This window comes from Mobula birostris, chromosome 10 (assembly GCF_030028105.1).
Source record: "Mobula birostris isolate sMobBir1 chromosome 10, sMobBir1.hap1, whole genome shotgun sequence".
NCBI lineage: Eukaryota > Metazoa > Chordata > Chondrichthyes > Myliobatiformes > Myliobatidae > Mobula > Mobula birostris.
In genome coordinates, this window is record NC_092379.1 from 131,882,119 (window position 1) to 131,902,717 (window position 20,599).

The 20,599-nt window shown below is 40.5% G+C and overlaps 1 protein-coding gene across 1 annotated transcript in view; it reads left to right on the forward strand.

The window, feature by feature from the left end:
- mtm1 (myotubularin 1) overlaps window positions 1–20,599 on the forward strand; it is a 154,167-nt gene that overhangs the window by 126,982 nt on the left and 6,586 nt on the right. Inside the window, exons 9-14 of the mRNA XM_072271003.1 lie at window positions 1,732–1,920; window positions 6,514–6,699; window positions 7,333–7,539; window positions 10,400–10,492; window positions 14,830–14,943; window positions 17,972–18,145. Of these exons, the coding sequence (XP_072127104.1) occupies window positions 1,732–1,920; window positions 6,514–6,699; window positions 7,333–7,539; window positions 10,400–10,492; window positions 14,830–14,943; window positions 17,972–18,145 (963 nt within the window). The remainder of the gene's footprint in view (window positions 1–1,731; window positions 1,921–6,513; window positions 6,700–7,332; window positions 7,540–10,399; window positions 10,493–14,829; window positions 14,944–17,971; window positions 18,146–20,599) is intronic.

The following is a 20,599-nucleotide window of genomic DNA, read 5'->3' on the forward strand; positions in this document are numbered from 1 at the left end:
GAGGACAATGCAACACAGGAACATGCCCTTTAGCCACAATTTTGATAAACACAAACATACTTACTGCCCATTATGCTGCTGGCACTTAGGGCAGCGATGAAGGTCCTTCATTTCAGGTAGTGTTCAGGGCTTCTTTCATTATGATAGTAGCTTCTTTTTGGTTTTCACTGCTGTCAGCTATACAAGACCCAGATGGAGACTCAGGAATACCGTTGCACATAGATATAGAAGGACTCTTCATTGCTGTTTCGGTAACAGTTGTGTTTTACCAATCAGAGTTGTTAGCCCTGAGCTGAATCCCCGAACTTGGAGGATCAGTGGTCCACTCCTAGTGTGGATTCTGCCTTCCCTGTCAAACAGTTCAAAGGGGAGAAGCTGGACTAAGAGTGGTCCACTAGTCCTACCAAGAGCAAAAGCATAAAACCCTGACTCCAGCTAAAGTAGCTCTCCAGTCAATGAGGCAGGCAGATCTCCAAATCACAAGGTTGTGGTCCTCTTGGAGGAAACACAAACATGTGTGAATATTACAGACATCATGTTGGGTGCCCTCATCTTTTTCTAGAGTTGTAAAATAGTAGTTTTGAAATTCCCTACATGGTGTCACCTTTAAGGGTAAAATAAATTTTTTGGTGCCCTGTTCTTGCATCAAGATGATTTTGAGTCACCAGAGCAAGAATCATACTTTGCTTTTGTATACATATAAAACTGAAATGTGAATACCATGTTTTAAGTCTCTGCAGTAAGTTACTTGGATTGGAAAAGCCTTCTATGATAAGTAATTCACTTCATGTTTCCAAGATGCCACTTGGATCTGTTCTAGAGTCCTACAAAGTTAACCTCTGGCATTTGGTTAACCAATATGGGAGTCATCGTGTAGGATTCCCTAGAGGCCAACTTGCAGGTGGAGATGGTAGTAAAGAAAACAAATGCATTGTTAGTGTTCATTTTGAGAGAACTAGAATATAAGAACAAGGATGTAATGCTGAGGCTTTATAAGGCATTGGGCAGACCACACTTGGAGTATTGTGAGCAGTTCTTGACTCTGAGAAAGGATATGCTGACATTGGAGAGGATCCAGAGGAGGTTCATAAGAATGATCCTGGGAATGAAAGGGCTAATATATGAGGAATGTCTGAAGGCTCCGGGCCTGTAGTTTAGAAAAGTAAGGTGGCTCTTATAGGGGCCTATTGAATATTGAGAGTCCTAGATAGAGTGGACTTGGAAAGGATGTTTCTTATAGTGGGGTGGTCAAGGACCATAGGGCGTAACATCAAAATGCAAGGACACCCCTTTAGAACACAGATGAAAAGGAATTTCTTGAGCCAGAGGCTGATGAATCTGCAGAATTCATTGCCACAGATAGCTGTGCAGGCCAAGTCATTGGGTTATACTTTAAGCAGAGCTTAATGGGCTCTCAATCATAAGGGTGTGAAAGGTTATGTGGAGAAGGCAGAAGAATGGATTTGAGAGCGAAAATAAATCAGCCATGATGGAGTGGTGGAGCAGACTTGATGGGCCGAATGGACTTACTCTGCACCTATCTCTTATGGTTTTATGGATGTTTAGATGGTTCGTTTTAATGGCAGAGGAAAGATAGGGGATTGTAGGGGGTTAAAGCTTGTTTATTATTTTATTGAGTTACTTGTTCTCATTCATTTTGCATTTATTATCATTAACTTTAAAAATTAGACAACTGACTTTCATAATGACCTCTATTCATTTCTGTTTCAGGTGTTATCCTGGATACATCCTGACAATCAAGCTGTGATTGTTCGTTGTAGTCAGCCTCTGGTTGGGATGAGTGGAAAACGCAGCAAGGATGATGAAAAATATGTTGATATTATTAGAGAGTCCAATGGCCAGATCCAGAAGTTAACGATCTTTGATGCAAGGCCAAGTGTCAATGCAGTTGCCAACAAGGTTTGTACTGTAGAGTCCCACAAAACACAGGCCCTTTGGTCCAGCTGGTCCATGCTCCATTCAGTCAAGTCCCAGTTACCATGTTTGGTCCCACATCCTTCTGAACTTTCCTATCTATGTACTTGTCCAGTTGTCTTTTAAAAGTTGTTAATGTAACTTGACTCAACCATTTCCTTTGGCAACTGATTTTGTGCATAGGTCACCCTCTTATGTTTATATATTAAAAATGTTTCCCTTCAGTTTCCTCTTAAATCTTCCTCTGCTTACCTTGAACCTGGGCCCTTTGTTTCACCAATCCTGAGAAAAACACTATGCATATTCACCCAATCTTTGCGTCTTGTGATTTTATATAACTTTATAAGATTACTTCTCGATCTCTTGACACATCAAGAAAAAAAGTCATAGCTTGTTCTACCTTTGCCTATGAGTCAATCTCTTGAGTTGCAGCAACATCCTTGTAAATGTTTACTGACCATTACTGATTGCAAAACTCCAAGTGAATCCTTTACCATTGTAAATGGTATTATATGTTGGATTTTCATTCCAGGACGAAGGAGATGTTTTTTAAAGAAAGGGGCTTCCCTTCCTCCACCATCAACTCTGCTCTCAAACGCATCTTTCCCATTTCACACACATCTGCTCTCATCCCATCTTCCCGCCGCCCCACTAGGAATAGGGTTCCCCTTGTCCTCACCTACTACCCCACCAGCCTTCGGGTCCAATGTGTATTTCTCTAACTTCCGCCACCTCCAACGGGATCCCACCACTAAGCACGTTGTTCTCTCCCCCACTTTCTGCTTTCTGCAGGGATTGCTCCCTACGCAACTCCCTTGTCTATTCGTTCTCCCCCCCGCCATCCCTTCCCACCGATCTCCCTCCCGGCACTTATCCATGTAAGTGGAACAAGTGCTACACATGCCCTTACACTTCCTCCCTCACCACCATTCAGGGCCCAAGACAGACCTTCCAGGTGAGGCGATACTTCAGCTGTGAGTCGGCTGGGGTGATATACTGCGTCCGGTGCTCCCGGTGCAGCCTTCTATATATTGGCGAGACCCAGCGCAGGCTGGGAGACTGTTTCGCTGAACACCTACGCTCTGTCCGCCAGAGAAAGCAGTATCTCCCAGTGGCCACACATTTTAATTCCACGTCCCATTCCCATTCTGATATGTCTATCCACGGCCTCCTCTACTGTCAAGCTGAAGCCACACTCAGGTTAGAGGAACAACACCTTATATTCCGTTTGGGTAGCCTCCAATCTGATGGCATGAACATTGACTTCTCTACCTTCCGTTAATGCCCCACCTCCCCTTCGTACCCCATCCCTTATTTATTTATCTATATACTCCTTAAACTTTCATGCTCTGTCTGTCTGCTTGTGACCACCAATTAGCGCAAACGGTGTGTTACAGCAGCACTTTTTTTTGGCTAAATTGAATTAAAATGCGCTAACTTACAGAATGCAGGCAAAGTTCAGGGTTATATATTCGCATAAAATCGCTCATTCGCAAAAATCAACAGGCTCCCTTTTAACCCAAGAGCCGATTCGCCATCATGGAAATCGGGACGCGACAGCCCGACGCATGCGCACGGCCAGCCTCAGCAGTGACACCAACCGGAGCAAAAGGGCAGGGCAGCTCTATTTCAAGGGATCACATTCTGCGAATCACCATCAGCATGTGCAGGATTGGGACAGATCTAACTGCCACCCATCGATAAGAGATAATTAAATCTTACTGTAATGACGTACTTCGAGACACCCATAAAACTCTTTGCTGCAGTCACATCCATTTAGGAGAGCGCCAACCACATCAAGAATAATCAGCATCCTTTGGTGTTACTGCTTCGTATCTTCTATCCAGCATTAGGGTAAAAAAAAAATGTCAGCCTAATTTTGCTGCGTGGAGAGGGAAGGGGGACATTATGGTCAAGAGATGACGCCAAACGTAGTCGAGAAGCGGCAAGGAGAGAGACCGAGAACAAGAATCGGATGAGGCCAGGGCCGCACGGCTCCAGGATCAAAGAGTCAGGACAAAAAAAGATGAGAGAAGAAGAAACAGAGGAGGAGAGGCATGCACGTCTCCAGGATCAGAGACAAACAACGAACAGCAGAAGAGATGAAGAGATGGGGGATGAAAGGGCTGCATGTCTTCAGAATGACAACAAGAGGCACAAGGGTGGCAGATGAACCAGAAATGATGCCATCAAAATTGTAAACAACAGGAATTCTGCAGATGCTGGAAATTCAAGCAACACACATCAAAGTTGCTGGTGATTGCAGCAGGCCAGGCGGCATCTCTAGGACGAGGTGCAGTCGATGTTTCAGGCCGAGACCCTCCGTCAGGACCTGAAACGTCGACCATCAAAAGTGTCCTTCGTTAAATGAGGAGGAGCTATATTTGCTTTGCTATGCGTCGTTCTTCTTTAATAAACTGAGGTTTTCTATTTCAGTTTCCAAAGCAAAATGATACCAATAGCATTCAGGAAAATTTAATGTTCATTCTGGTTACATCAGACTGCACTACCCTTCTCTCAAAGGTGCCCCAACAGGTCACCCCGTTGTCTAGTTATTATTTTTTCCCTTTTTTTTTCTCTCTCTTTTCTCCCTCTGTCCCTCTCACTATAACTCCTTGCCCATCCTCTGGGCTCCCCTCCCTCTTTCTTTCTCCCTAGGCCTCCCATCCCATGATCCTCTCCCTTCTTCAGCCTCGTATCCTTTTTGCCAATCAACTTTCCAGCTCTTAGCTCCATCCCTCCCCCTCCTGTCTTCTCCCATCATTTCGGATCTGCCCTTCCCCCTCCCACTTTCAAATCTCTTACTATCTCTTCTTTCAGTTAGTCCTGACGAAGGGTCTCGTCCCGAAACGTCGACTGTACCTCTTCCTATAGATGATGCCTGGCCTGCTGCGTTCACCAGCATTTTTTGTGTGTGTTGCTTGAATTTCCAGCATCTGCAGATTTCCTTGTGTTGGCATGGGTTTAGATAGGTTTATTTAAAGGAAGTTGTTCCCATTTGTGAATGGTGCAAGGACCACAGAGGCACACTTAAAATTCTGCACCAAATGTACATGAGGACCGCAAACAAAAATATTTTACTCTGGTAGTGGTTCAGGATTTGGAGTTTGCAGTGGGTATGTGTGATGAAAGTGGAATCAATCAGTGCCTTTAAAAACAGTTGGTTATGCATTTGAAGAAAGACTTTTTTTCAGGGCTTTCGGGAAAAAGCAGTGTAATAGAACTGACAGGATTGCTTTACTATAGCCACATATTGACTTGTTCGGTTGAACAGCCCCCTCCAGTACCTTAACAATTCTGTGATTCAGTCTACAGTTGCTAGAATTAAATAGATAGTATTAGTTGTTTAGTACTCATTTTTGAAAATATATTCCATTTCCCTCTTAGCTTGTTAATCATTTCCTAAATCTACAAAACCATTTCCCTTACAACCAGACTTCTCACTGAAATCAAATTAACATTTGTTTTATGATTGGATGACCCTATTGTATGCTTTCAATTCCTGTGCTTCAACTGTTACACTAGTATTGATCAGAAACACAGAAATAGTTTAGAGTTGATCCATACATCAGGGTGAGTGAAATTTCTTTACTTGTGTGAAGCTCACCAAGTGAACAACATGATGATAATAACAAATGCAGTGAGTGCAAACAGCTGAAAGCTGCAAAGCTGTATTGGAAAGAGAAATACTAAAGTGATAACAGTGGAAGAGATAGAATTAATATTCCCATCTGACATTATAGATATTCGTTTAAAAAGTCTCAGATTCAAAAGATGTGAAAAAATAGCGGCTGGTGGTGTAGTGGCATCAGCACTGGACTTCGAGACAAATGGTCCCTAGTTTGAATCTGGCCGGCCCCTTGCACGCTTTCCAACCATTCTGGGTTGAGCATCAAGCTAACAACTTGGCCTTGTAAAAAATCAGTCAAAATGCTATGGAAACAGCAAAAATGCTGCCCGATGCACCACAAGGTATGGAAAGAAACAACAGAATAAAAAAAGCTGTGAAAAGTAGCAGAATAAAAGTAAGTTATGTTTAGAGATTCATAAAATGTTCAAAAATTATCAAATTTATTAAAATGTGAATGAAATGAAAGCTAATCATTTCTCACTTTAATTCTTCATGTATGTATTTTTACTGTAGGTACAGAAGCTGTTTAATAATGCCTAAGTTTTGAAAGTTGCAACATACTTTATGTCCTGGCATTATGGTGGGGTTGCATTCTGAAATCTTAGATTTTTAAATTGTGATTTGTGAATTTTGTAAGGTTGAATTTCTGTTACCTGAACTGCTCTGAAGCTGGGTACACTGAAACTCTAAGGTAATTTGACTAATGTTTTTCTGTTTCCAATAAAAAGCTACATTATTCAAAGGTCAATTACATATAATATCTTGAATGTTTTAAATGTTATTTTTGTATTTCTTGTATAATGTGATTTAAAAAAAATATTACCTGGTTGAGTTGCTTTGAAATTGTTATGTGTGTATCTTGTAAAAACCTCTTCCTCTTATCCAGTCCTATATAAATCACGAAGTCTTTTGTTGGTAATTGAGAATGTCCCCTTTTTATGTTTCAGGCTACTGGTGGAGGCTATGAAGGTGATGATGCCTATCAGAAAGCAGAACTCATTTTCCTTGACATTCATAATATCCATGTGATGAGGGAGTCTCTAAGGAAGTTGAAGGATATAGTGTACCCCACTGTGGAGGAGTCCCATTGGCTGTCAAGTCTTGAGTCTACACACTGGTTGGAACACATCAAGGTGAGATGGTTCTGACTGCTGTTGTGTAAAGTGACTGGTGATGAGCAGCTAAACATGATGTGCTGCTTTCATATTTTATTTAAAGAAAGTAAGCAAAGTAGACAGCACAATTTCTCACCTTTCCAAGCCTGATTATGGAGATAATAATTTAAACTTTGTTTTTACTTAAGTGCTACAATATGTTGGTTGTTAATTCAAACTTTTCACTAGGTTTCAATGTGGATGTGATAAATAAATGAATCTGAATTAACAAGTTGTCACAAAAATACTTTTAATTGTGCTTGTAACTTTTATTCAGTACCACCTTTTCAAGGATTTCAAAGTAGATTTATTATTAAAGAATGTATAAATTATACAACCTTGAGATTTGTTTGCTTACAGGCAGCCACAGAGCAAAAAACCCGAAAGAGCCCAATTAAAAATAAATAAAGACCAGCACCAAATGTGCAGAGAAAGGAAACCAAAAACACAAATCATGCAAACAATAGAAGCAAGCAACAACATTCCGAACCAAAATGAATTCTTAGATCCTTTTAACTGAGTTTCTTGGAAACAATAAAGATTTATATTGTAAAATGAGTAAGCTTTTTTTTAAAAAGGACACATCTTTGCAACTTACATCTTTATATCTAGTTTGTTCTGGCAGGAGCCATCCAAGTCGCAGACAAAGTCGCATCTGGAAAGAATTCAGCATTAATCCACTGCAGTGATGGCTGGGATCGTACTGCACAATTAACATCTCTAGCTTTACTAATGCTTGACAGCTTTTATCGAACGACCAAAGGGTTTGAAGTACTTATTGAAAAGGAGTGGATAAGCTTTGGGCACAAATTTGCAACGGTAAGAATTTCAAACCACTATTCAGACTCTAATTTGTGAATTTTGTAAGGGTGAATTTATGTTACCCAACTGCTCTGATGCTGTGTACACTGAGTAATGTATAAGTCATAGTGTGGATAATATAAGAGTAACAGTATTCATTGCGTGACATAATACATGTATCTCTCACTGAAGAGAATCAAAATCCCTCTGAATAGAGGGTCCTTTGGAACATTGTAACTTTTGGTATGGCTTGGGTTTTATTATGGAAAAGCTTGCTTATTGGCGAATGTTAATATTGAGACTCATTCATAATGTAATGATTTGGATGCATTATAAAGGTGAACAAATGTCTGCTTTGTCTCCTTCCCTCATGCAATCCTCTTGAAATTAAGTTACTATTTTATTGCTGCAAACTTAAATTCTAATTATTAAATTATTACCTCTGGAGACAGAGGCGTATTGCAGAAACTGGTACAATTTAGTTTAGAGATAAAACTCGGTAACAGACACTTCTAGCCCAATGAGTCTATGTTCCCAGTTATACCTATGTGATCAATTAAACTACTAACCCATACGTCTTTGGAATATGGGAGGAAACCAGAGCACCTGGAGAAAATCTTCATGCATGGGGAGAATGTACATCATTTTAACAAACAGCAGCAGAAATTGAACTTTAGTTGCTGGCAGAGTAACAGCATTACGCTAATCACTACGCTACTGTGCTGCGTGTGCCCATAGGTGTTCTGAAGTTATAAGTATGTTGACAAATGTTAATACATTGTCTTTAGTGACATTTGCATGATGTTGATCATCATTTGGACCCAGTAAGATCTGCCGACCTATGTAATCTGCTGTCTGAAGTAACCTGCCAGCTGAAGTAAACGTTTTCCACTAAAATGCAGCTAATGGAAGGGCTGATTTCTTGAAATGTTGCTGAATTTTGAACAGCTGATATTACTGTTCAATTAGTTATTAACCAAGTGATTTACTATACTAAATTCAAAAGTTCTTTATAATGCATATAATTTCCTCTTTTGCTGAAAGGCAATGTCCTGCTATAGAAATAGATTTAAGTTCAAAGTAAATTTATTATCAAGTTGCCATATACTACCCTGAGATTCGTTTTCTTGTGGGCATTCACAGTAAGTACACCGAAACACAATGGAATCAATGAAAAACCGCAAACAATAAAGGTAGACAAATAAATAATGTGCAAAAGATGATGAACTGCAAATACAAAAAGAAGAAACAGATAAACAATGAATATCAAAAATATGAGTGCTTGAAAATGAGTCCATAGTTTGTGGGAACATTTCAGTGATGGGTAAGTGAAGTTAGTCCCTCTGGTTCAAGAGCCTGATGGTTGAGGGGTAATAATTGTTCCTGAACCTCGTGTTGTGAGACCTGAGGCTCCACTACCTCCTTCCTGCTGGCTGCATTGAGAAGAGAGCATGTCCTGAGTGGTGTGGTCTTCGATTATGGATGCTGCTTTCCTGCGACAGTGCTCATTGGTGGGGAGGGCTTTAACTGTGATGGACTGGGATGTATTCACTAATTTTTGCAGGCTTTTCCATTCAAGGACATTGGTGTTTCCATACCAGACTGTGATGTAACTAGTCAATAGTCTCCATTGCACATTTATAGAAGCTTGCCGAAGTTTAAGAGGACATGCCATATCTGCGCAAGCTTCTAAGAAAGTAGAGGTATGGGTTTCTCTGGGTACTCTAGTTTCCTCCCACATTAATTGGTGACAGGTGTAATTGGGTGGTGCGGGCTTGTTGGGCCAGAGAGGCTGGTTACCATGCTATACCTTTAAATAAATAATAAGTAACCCACTTAATATCTTAATATCAGCCCTCTTCACTAGCTTCTTGAGGACATTTATGGATGGGTAATAAATGTTAGCTTGCCTGCAATATGCGCATACCACAGATAATAAATGAAGAATTGAATACTATTTAGCTATAAAAGGATGATTCTGAAGAGTGTAATTTTTGTCTGAAGGCAAACACTGCAGATTGTCGGATATTTCCCGAATGTTAAAATGTACTTGCATAGCATTTGGAGCTGAATCTGAATCCTACCTTGGCTCACATGTTCTAAGCTGCTGGTGGGAGAGCCGTTTTTCACTTCTGCAGATGGGTAGCTGCTCCTGATGAACTGGAGGTCTAGCTCGTGTCATTGTAAAAGACAAATTTGTGATAATCACAGCATGAGTGCTGTAGGCTTAGTTATTAGGCCATCTGCCTCATAAATCTGGTATATAAACTTAGTAGGACTAGGAGAGCAAGAGATAGCCACAAGATTCGGGGGATTTAGGATGGAAATGACAAGGAACTGCTTTTCCCAGAGAGTGGTGAATCTGTGGAATTCTCTGCCCAATGAAGCAGTAGAGATTACCTCAGTAAATATATTTAAGACAAGTTTGGATAGATTTTTGCATAGAAGGGGAATTAAGGGTTATGGGGAAAAGGCAGGTAAGTGGAAGTGAGTCCATGGCCAGATCAGCCATGATCTTATTGAATGGCGGAGCAGGCTCGACGGGCCAGATGGCCTACTCCTGCTCCGATTTCGTATGTTCTAGATTATAGGAATGTATAGACATCCCCAATTGATGATAGGTAACTAGTAAAATTCTGATCATTCTTAAAATATAAGCCATAAACTCTATCAACATCTGAACAGGTTGCAGTCACAGGACCTTCAGTACTGCTAAGAATTTTATAACTGCTGCAACGTGTTTAGCATTATGCAAGATAGCATCGTCAATTTAAAATCGGGATGCTGTCAGTCGGCAATTATATGTTTTTAAAATGAAGATTATCTGTAATCTTTAGTTGGATTGGGAAACACTTGTTGACTATGTTTTCCATTTTAGAGAGTTGGACATGGTGACAAGAATCATGCAGATGCAGATCGATCTCCTATATTCTTGCAGTTCATTGACTGTGTGTGGCAAATGACAAAACAGGTGAGTGCTTTTAATACTAGGCCCCACTTAATGACTTGTTTCAAACTGAACTTCATGTTTCTGAATATTTTGATTAATTTCTACAGTGAGAATGTTGGTGTTACAGAAAGCTGTTTATACAATAAAATCAGATTTGGAAAAAGTACATTCATAGGATATATATTTTTAAAATTTCATTTAAAATAATATTGCCCTGGATATTACGAAAAATATTGTTCCAGTAATATTCAATAGTTTATTTACAGTTCTACTCTTTTGAGGCCAGCTGAGGTCATAGAAAGTTAATATTGTAGCTTCAGATCTGAGGAGGGGGAGATGTCTTGACTGGGCTGATCATGGTAGTGACATAAGTGCAGACAATGGCAGATTCACTTATAGATTTGTAGAGCACCAAAACACAGGAGCAAGGCCTTTGGCCCAAAAGACCATAGACAGGAGCAGTTTAGGCCATTCAGCCCATTGAGTCTGCTCCACAATTTCATCATGGCTGATCCTGGATCCCATTCAACTCCATACACCTGCCCTCTCGCCATATTCCTTGATGCCTTGGCCAATCAGGAATCTATCAACTTCCACTTTGAATATACCCACAGACTTGGGCCTTCACCACAGTCTGTGGCAGAGCATTCCACAGATTCACCACTCTTTGGCTAAAAAAAAAAATTCCTCTGCCTCTTTTAAAAGCTCATCGTTCAATTTTGAGGTTGTGCCCTGTAGTTCTGGTTACCCCCACTACAGGAAGCATCCTCTCTGCATCCACCTTATCTCGTCCTTTCAACATTCAGTAGATTTCAAAGAGATCCCCACGCATTCTTCTAAATTCCAGTGAGTACAGGCCCAAAGCTGCCAAACACTCCTCGTGTTAACCCCTTCATTCCCAGGATAATCCTCGTGAACCTCCTCTGGACTGTCTCCAATGACAATGCATCCTTTCTGAGATAAGGGGCCCAAACTGATGACAATACTCCAAGTGCAGCCTCATTGGTGTCTTATAAAGCTTCAGCATTATCTCCTTGCTTTTGTATTCTATTGCCCTTGAAATGAATGCCAATATTACATTTGCCTTCTTTACCACATTCAACCTCTAAATTAACCTTCTGGGAGTCTTGCATGAGGGCTCCTATGTCCCTCTGCACCTCTGATGTTTGAATTTTCTTCCCATTTAGATTATTGTCTGCACTATTGTTCCTTTTACCAAAATGAATTATCATGCATTTCCCAACACTGTACCATCTGCCACTTTTTTGCCCATTCTTCCAATTTGTCTAAGTCCTGCTGCAGTCGCATTGCTTCTTCAGCACCACCTACTTCACCACCTATCTGCTTATCACCTGTAAACATTGCCTCAAAGCCATCAATTCCACTATCTAAATCATTGACAAACAATGTGAAAAGTAGCAGTCCTAATACTGACCCCTGAGAACACAACTAGTCACTGGCAGCCAACCAGAAAAGGCCCCCTTTATTCCCACTTTGCTGCCTTTTGCCTGTCAGCCATTTCTCTATCCATGGCAGTATATTTCCTATAACACCATAGAATTTTATCTTATTAAGGAGCCTCATGTAAGCCACCTTATCAAACACCTTCTGAAAATCTAAGCAAATGACATTCACTGCCTCTCCTTTGTTCACCCTGCTTGTTACTTCTCCGAAGAACTCTTAACAGGTTTGCTAGGTAAGATTTCCCTTTACAGAAACTATGCTGATTTTGACTTATTTTATCAAGTACCCTGAAACCTCGTCCTTAGTAATGGACTCCCAACACTTTACCAACCACTGAGATTAGGTTAACTGGCCTATAATTTCCTCTGTTTTGTCTTCCTTCCTTCTTGAAGAGTAGAATGACATTTGCAATTTTCCAGTCCTCCAGGACCATGTCAAAATCAGGTGATTCTTGAAAAATCATGAGCAATGCATCCATTATCTCTTCAGCAACATCTTTCGGGTGTCTAGGATGTAGTTCATCTGGTCCAGGTGACTTATCCACCCTTAAGACCTTTCAGTTTGCCAACCACTTTTCCTTTGTAATAGCAATGGCACTCACTACTGCTCCTTGACACTCATGGACTTCTGGCATATAGCAGTGTCTTCCACAGTAAAGACTGAAGCAAGGTACTTATTTAGTTCATCTGCCATTTCCTTGTCTCCATTTCAGCATTACCAGCATCATTTTCCGGTAGTCCAATATCAACTCTCACCTCTTTTATTTTTTTAGATACATGAAAAACTTGTAGTATCGTGCTATATATTACTGGTTAGTTTGCCCTCGTATTTCATCTTTTCCCTTCTTATAGCTTTTTTAGTTGCCTTTTGTTGGATTTTAAAAGCTTCCCAATCATCCACCTTCCCACTCACTTTTGCTACCTTATATGCTGTTTCATTGGCTTTTCTGCAGTCCTCAACATCCCTTGTCAGTCACGGTTGCCTAGCCCTGCCATTTGAGAACAACTTCTGTGGTACATATCTATCCTGCGCCTTTGAACTATTCCCAGAAACTTCAGCCACCTCTGTTCTGCCATTATCCCCACCAGTATTCCCCTCCCAAACACCTGAGCAAGCTCTTCTCTCATGCCTCTGTAATTCCCTTTATTCCATTTCGATACTGATACATGTGACTTGGGCTTCTCCCTCTCAGGTTGTAGTATGAATTCAATCAGATTACGATCGCTGCCTCCTAAGGGTTCCTTTACGTTAAGCTGACTAATAAAATCTGGGTCATTGCACTCACCCAATCTAAGATAGCATTTCCCCTAGTAGGCTCGAGCACAAGCTGCTCTAATAACCCATCTCATAGGCATTCAACAAATTCCCTCTCTTGGAATCTGACACCAACCTGATTTTCCCCAGTCCCCTTGTATATTGAAGTCCCCCATTACAATTGTGAGATTGCCCTTTCCAGCTCCCTTTGCAATCTCAACCCCACATCTTGGCTACTATTTGGAGGCCTATATATGATTCCCATAATGATTTTTTTTACTCTTTCAGTTTCTTAACTCCACCCACAAAGATTTGACATTCTCTGAACCAATGTCACCTCTTCCTAAAGATGTAATTCCACTTCTTACCAATAGAGCCACACCACTGCCTATGCCTTCCTGCCTGTCCCTTTGAGACAATTTATATCTTTTAATGTTAAAGTTCCAACTATGACCTTCTTTCAGCCATGACTCGGATGCCCATGTGACCAATCTCTAATTGCGCCACGAGTTCATCCACCTTATTGCAAATGCTAAGTGCATTTAAATACAGCACCTTCAGTCCTGCATTCTTTGACCTCATGAATTTTGCCTCTGTGGTACAATTTAACTCTTTGCTGTGTTTGCAGTTGTACCCAATCATTGGCTTGTCCTTCCTTACATCATCCACTTGTAAACCAGGTTGGCTGGTGGCGTAGTGGCATCAGCACTGGACTTAAAGGCAGATCATCCTGAGTTGAAGGCCTGGCAATCTACTTCCATATCTTGCCATGAAAACCCTGTGGTCCATGAGGTTACGAAGAGTCAGACTTAACGACTGAACAACAATGAACTTGTAAACCTGCTGGCTTGTCCTCATTTCTATCATACAGGTTCTCATTCCCCCTGCCATATTAGTTTAAACCACTCCCAACAGCTCCAGCAAACCTGTCTGCAAGGCCTCCCCTCAAATTCAAGTGTGTGAACTGGTCCATGCTGAACTGTTATTCTGCCTAGTGCTCTCAACCCAAATCTGGACCATAGCCTTCTATATCCCTCCCATCCTTGTACCTATCCAAACTTCTCTTGTATGTAGCAATCAAACCTGCATCCACCACCTCTGGCAGCTCGTTCCCATTCTCACCACCTCCTAAGTCAGGTGTTCTTAAACGTTTTTGATGCCATGGACCAATACCATTAAACAAAGGGTCCGTGCACCACAGGTTGGGAACCCCTGGTCTAAGTGAAGGAGTTTGCCCTCATGTTCCCCTTAAGTATTTCACCTTTCACCCTCAACCTATAACCTGTAGTTCTAGTCTCACCCAATCTCAGTGGAAAAAGCCTGCTTGCATTTACCCTGTAAATAACCCTCATAATTTTGTATATCTCTATCAAATCTCCCACCATTCTTATACAGAAGTGAAGATTAGAAAAGAAGTGTCTGTGGGTATGGGAGGCTGAAACTTGGGCAATTTGAGTCAAATGACTCGTTCTGGTGAGAAAATGTCAGCTTTTATTTGGTATTATTAAATGAAATATAAATTAGACTAATTTGAACTAGAACTCCCCATCTTATTGTGAGGTAAAGTAAAAGTTTCATTTTCACCTTTGAGGAGATTTATTAAAATATGCTCAAAGGGATATTTTTTCTTTTGGTTCTAGTTTCCAACTGCCTTCCAGTTTAATGAAGTTTTCTTGATTACCGTTCTGGATCATCTGTACAGCTGTCGGTTTGGAACCTTCCTTTACACTTGTGAACAGCAGCGCACAAAGGAGGTTGGTATAAGCACAGTTTGGAGACCACCTACCAGACATCTAGTGGTGATCACCATGGTGGATTCTGTATACCTGCTTAATTACTTAAAACCTGTGGTTAGGCACTGAAACTGGTTTGGAAGATGGGAAGGATAAGGGAGGGAGGTGGGATAAGAATGAAGGTACGTGGATTTAAAAAATTATTTTGTATTTCCCACCTTTTTAAACTAAGCGTGTGCTATAAATTCTAGGCATTCTTTTCATCCTGGTTGCCTTTATTTCACTCTTATTTTCTCTTCAGCTGTTTTTATTTCACTGCACTTATTTCTCTCTCAATTCTGGTTTAGTTTCTCCTTGGCTCCTTTCCTTTCATATTTGCACTCCGTGGCCACTTCATTAACGCTGAAGTACACTGCTTGTTAATGCATACATCTAATTCAAGATTTAAGATTGATGATTGTGTAATGTCATTTCCAGTACACAAGTGTAAAAGAGAATGAAGTAATTGTTACTCCAGATCCAATGCAGCACAAAAAGAAACATAATAAGATAAAGAGCACAATAATAACAAAATACACAATAAATAAATACATAAAATGGGTTACATACATTGATTGTATGTCCAGAAAGTGACGCTAGGCACAGGAGTATCTGAACATAAGGTGACTGTTAGGAAATGATAAACTAGTGGTGGGGTGGTGGGCTAGCGGATGGGGGTGGTGGGTTAGCGGTTGGAGGTGTTGATCAGCCTTACTCTTTGGGGAAAGTAACTGTTTTTAGAGTCTGGTGATCTTGGCTATGTAGCTTTCTCCCTGACGGGAATGGGACAGACTGTCCATGAACAGAGTGGGTGGGATCCCTCATGATGTTACTGGCCATTTTCTGGCATCTTTTTGTACATACACGTCTTTGATGGCAGATACGCCTGTGACAGTGATGTGTTGGGCTGTTCTGACTACCCACTATAGAGCCTTCCTATCCACCAGAGTGCAGGTTTGGTATCATACAGTGTAAGGATGCTCTCTACTGCAGCAACCTGTCCCCAACCACCAGGCTGCGGACTGGTACTGGGCCACAAAGCATGTGCTATCGGGCCATGAGGAAACGATATGAGTCAGCTGGACCTTTCCTCATTCCCTGTCATGCACTGTTGAACTTGAACATGGGGTTGCCAACTGTCCTGTATTTGCCGGGACATCCCGTATATTGGGCTAAATTGGTTTGTCCCATATGGGACCGCCCTTGTCCCGTATTTCCCCCGCTAAGGTAGAGGGTTCCTATGAAACCTTTCGTGCCGAAATGGCGTGAAGCGAAGAATGAATTACCATTAATTTATATGGGAAAAATTTTTGAGCGTTCCCAGACCCAAAAAATAACCAACCAAATCATACCAAATAACACATAAAACTGAAAATAAATAACACTAACATATAGTAAAAGCAGGAACGATATGATAAATACACAGCCTATATAAAGTACAAATAATGTATGTACAGTGTAGTCAGGAAGGTGGGGAGAAAAATCGGCACATACGCGCATGCGCACATCACGTGCACACAGGTGCCCGTGCAAGGCTTCATGGTCATGGTCGTCTTTCCTGGGGTAAAGTGTCCCGGGATTTGACTGCTACTTTTGTCCCTTATTTGGAAGTGAGAAAGTTTGCAACTCTAACTGTAAAAGACATGTTGAGGTGAGTTTAACCCTACTTCCCTACTTGAACACCCCTCCCCCCCCCCCGGGGTCGGCCAGTCCGCAAGAATATTGTCAATATTAAACCAGTTTGCAGTGCACAAAAGGTTGGGGACCCCTGCTCTACTGCATGTCTGTAGAAGGACATAATCGTATGGCAGCAACTCATTGCACAAAAGCATGCAGACATGGTCAAGAGGTTCAGTTGTTTTTCAGGCCAACTTCAGATTGGGGAAGAAATGTGATCTAAATGCCTTTGACCATAGAATGATTGTTTGTGCCAGACGGGATGGTTCGAGTATCTCAGAAGCTGCTGATCTGGGATCAGCAACAGTCTCAAGAGTTTACAGACAATCATGTGAAAACAAAAAAAAAAAATTCAGTGAGTGGCAGTTCTGTGGACAAAAGTGCCTTGTTAATGAGAATGGTCAAACTGGTTCAAGCTGACAGGAAGGTGACAGTAACTCAAATAACCTCACGTTACAACAGTGGTGTGCAGAAGAACAATTCTGAATGCACAATGCATCAGGCCTTGAAGTGGATGGGCTAATAAAATGGCCACTGAGTGCACTTTCCATTATTTTTGACTTTTATTGGGGGAGTCAGCAGCTATTAATGAAAGCAGATGGAAGGGAAGAGGTGGGGAAGCAACTGAAATTGAATCTCATAAAGAACATATTTTCCATTATCTTTTGTGTCATATTTTGGAATCCAAAACTCAAGATACAAAATTCCTGAAGAAAGGGAAGAATTGCAGCATACTCTTAATTGAAAGAATGTATCTTTGTGCCAATAATGCCATTTTAACTCTGCTGCCATTATTTTTTTCATGCTAGTTGACTTGCTGTGTCGTTGTTATGTGCCTTGGGACATTTTACTGCATTAAAGACACTTTATAAATGTAAGGAAACACTAATTTTGTGGGTCTCTTTTCCTGGAACTGCTTCTCTGCTTGCTTCCCTTATTCTTTTTCTGTCTCTTTTTCCTCTTTCTGTCTCTGTATGGCCTGTGCTTTGTATCAGTACTTCTCTTTCCCTCTGCCTTGTCTTTTTCTGTATCTCACTGAATTTATCATTTCTATCTTTTGTATGTTTTCAAATTTTATATGACTTGAGACTCTGACCTGATAAAAACAAATTATCCTGTCGGTTCTTGGGTATTGAATTACAGCTTTCCTCTTGGATATCAGCATAACCATGTAATTGTCTGAAAACTTATAATTCAGTTCAGATCTATTGTTGAGTACAATATTAACCATTTAAGAAATGGTTGAAGATAAAATATACCATATAATCATCAATCAGATTGTAGTATTTGTACAACATTATCTATTATCATTCATTTTCTTTCTTGATTGAAGGAATTGCGGAAAAGGACTGTATCCTTGTGGTCTTTTGTAAATAGTGATATGGACAAATACGTCAATCCCTTCTATACAAAAGACCACCGTGTATTATACCCAGTGGCCAGCATGCGGCATTTGGATCTCTGGGTCAACTATTACATCCGTTGGAACCCTTGGTTCAGACAACAGGTATGGAGATGATGAGAAAGATCAAATTGTCTTTCATGCACTGTGTGTTTCTGCAAGAGCAAGTAAGGTTTTGAAGGTGCAAAATAGCCAGAAAGTTGTTCCTTTTGTGGTTATGCACTTTGGTTTGTCAGACACCAATGTGAGATGATGAATTTCTTGAGAAATTATTGCTTACTCCATGAGAAAGGGGTGTTGTTATAGAATTAAGCCATTTGACCACCTCTTCCTTTAAATGATTAAAGATCAGTTTTCTGTTTAGTTTTGCTATTCTTTAACATGGTATGTGCTGCTCATGATCCCAACTCAATTTAAATACAATATTTTCACTGATCCTGATTTCTCCTCTTAAAACGTGTACATTGAGCAGTTTTACTAAAACTCGATCATAACATCAGACTGAATCTGTTATATTTCCATCAATATGATTAATGCTTTATTGAGGTTTTATGAAGCATAGGTCAGACCTCAGTTGGAGTATTGTGAGCAGTTTGGGACCCCTTATCTAAGAAAGGATGTGCTAGTATTGGAGAGGACCAGAGAAGGTTCGTGACATTAATGGCTCTGGGCCTGTACTTGTTGAAGTTTAGAAGAATGAGGGGGTATGCTATTGAAACCTATCAAATATTGCAAAGCCTAGATAGAGTAGACATGGAGAGTACGTTTCCTATAAGGAGGAATTTAGGACGAGAGGGCACAACCTCAGAATAGAAGGGTGTCCCTTTAGAACAGGGATGAGAAATTTCTTTGGCCAGAGGGTGGTGGATCTAGAATTCATTGTCACAGATGGCTCTGGAGGCTGTCATTGAGTATGTTTAATGTGGAGGTTCTTGATTGGTAAGGGCATTAAAGGTAATGGGGTTGAGAGGGATAATAAATCATCCATATTGAAATGGCAGAGCAGACTCAATGGGCAGAATGTTTAATTCTGCTCCTGTGTCTTATGGTCTTATCAGATAATGAATTTGTTGCATGAGATTTTGTTGCTTCCTCCATGACAAAGGCTGTTGTTACAGAATGTGCCAGTCAACCATCACTTCCTTTAGATGATTAAAGATAATTTTTCTTCTGATTTTTTTTTCATGTGTTTTAAATCCCAAATCAATCTAACGTACCTTCTAGATTTTCACTGATGCTCATATCTCTTAAAGCTAATCATTAATTTGTGTGGTACAGTTTTGCTAATCCTGAATCTAATATTTAGTCAGTTTGCCTTTGACTAGTCTGTGCTGCTTTACTTAATTAACTCAAATTTCTATGGATGCTTGATACTGTTTTCCCAAATTTTTGTCTTAAAAGCTTCCATGGGCTGCGATTAAACTGATAGCTTGCTGTTGAAGGTATCCTTGTCATCATTTTTGAACATTGGTGTTGCTTTTTTCATTTTTCAGTCCTCTGATGCCTTCCCAGTATCGAGAGGTATTTGAAATATTATGCCAAGTCCTTTCTGATATCCCTTGGCAATCTCAGATGCTACCATTTAAACCTGTTCGTATTTTAAGCTTTGCTTGCTTTTTTGATGTCTCCTTTTCACCTGACATCCCAGTTATTGTTTCTACAACCTTTTGTTCCACTGAGATTTTATTAGCATCCTATTCCTTGACAAGGATGAAGTACTTTCTAGGTATCCCAGCCATGTGCATTGTCCCTGCATATAAGTTCACTTTCCTTAGTGCCTAATCAATCTCATCCTTACTCTTACCGCCCACTTATAATTTAATTGCCTGTGGAGTAATTTTGCATTCCTTTTTAAATTAGCTTCCATTCTGTTTTCGCATGGTTTCTTTGCCATCTTGGTTTTTTTTTTTGTTCACCTTTCTGTTTACTGTATTCAGCCTATTTCTCATTGGAGTCCATTTGGTAAGTGTTGTTACACAGGAACTTCCAGGGGTTTTTGACATTGTGACAGTGAAGGTTTCACATTTGGGATAGTTTGTGATTTTAAATGAACTTACAGGAAGAGGCATTCCTGTATACCTGCTGACATTTTTTTTCTAGACAGCAAAGGTCAAAGATCCTGCAGCTGGTGTCACAGAAGCCTTGTCAAGTTGCTCCAATACATCTTGTAGTTGGTATACTTGGCAGCAGCTAACACACTACACACTGATAGCAGAGGGAGTGGATGGGATGCCCTTCAAGTGGACTGCTTTGTTGGAAATGGTAGTCAGCTAATTGAATGCTGTTGGAACCGTACTGAAGTGGGGAGTAATCCCTCACACTTTTGTGCCTTACAGATACTGGAGTTGTTAGGAGTGAGAAGGTAAATCACACACTGCAAACATCCAGTCTCTCACCTATTCTTGTAGCCATAATATATATGGAATTGGTTTAGTTTACTATTCATGGTGAGGCAAGTAATTATTGAAATGCTCTGTGCATCAGTTGCCATATTTAACATTGCTCAAGAACATGAAGGATTGAGTGGGTTGGAAGAGGTTGTGAACTTAAATCACAAAA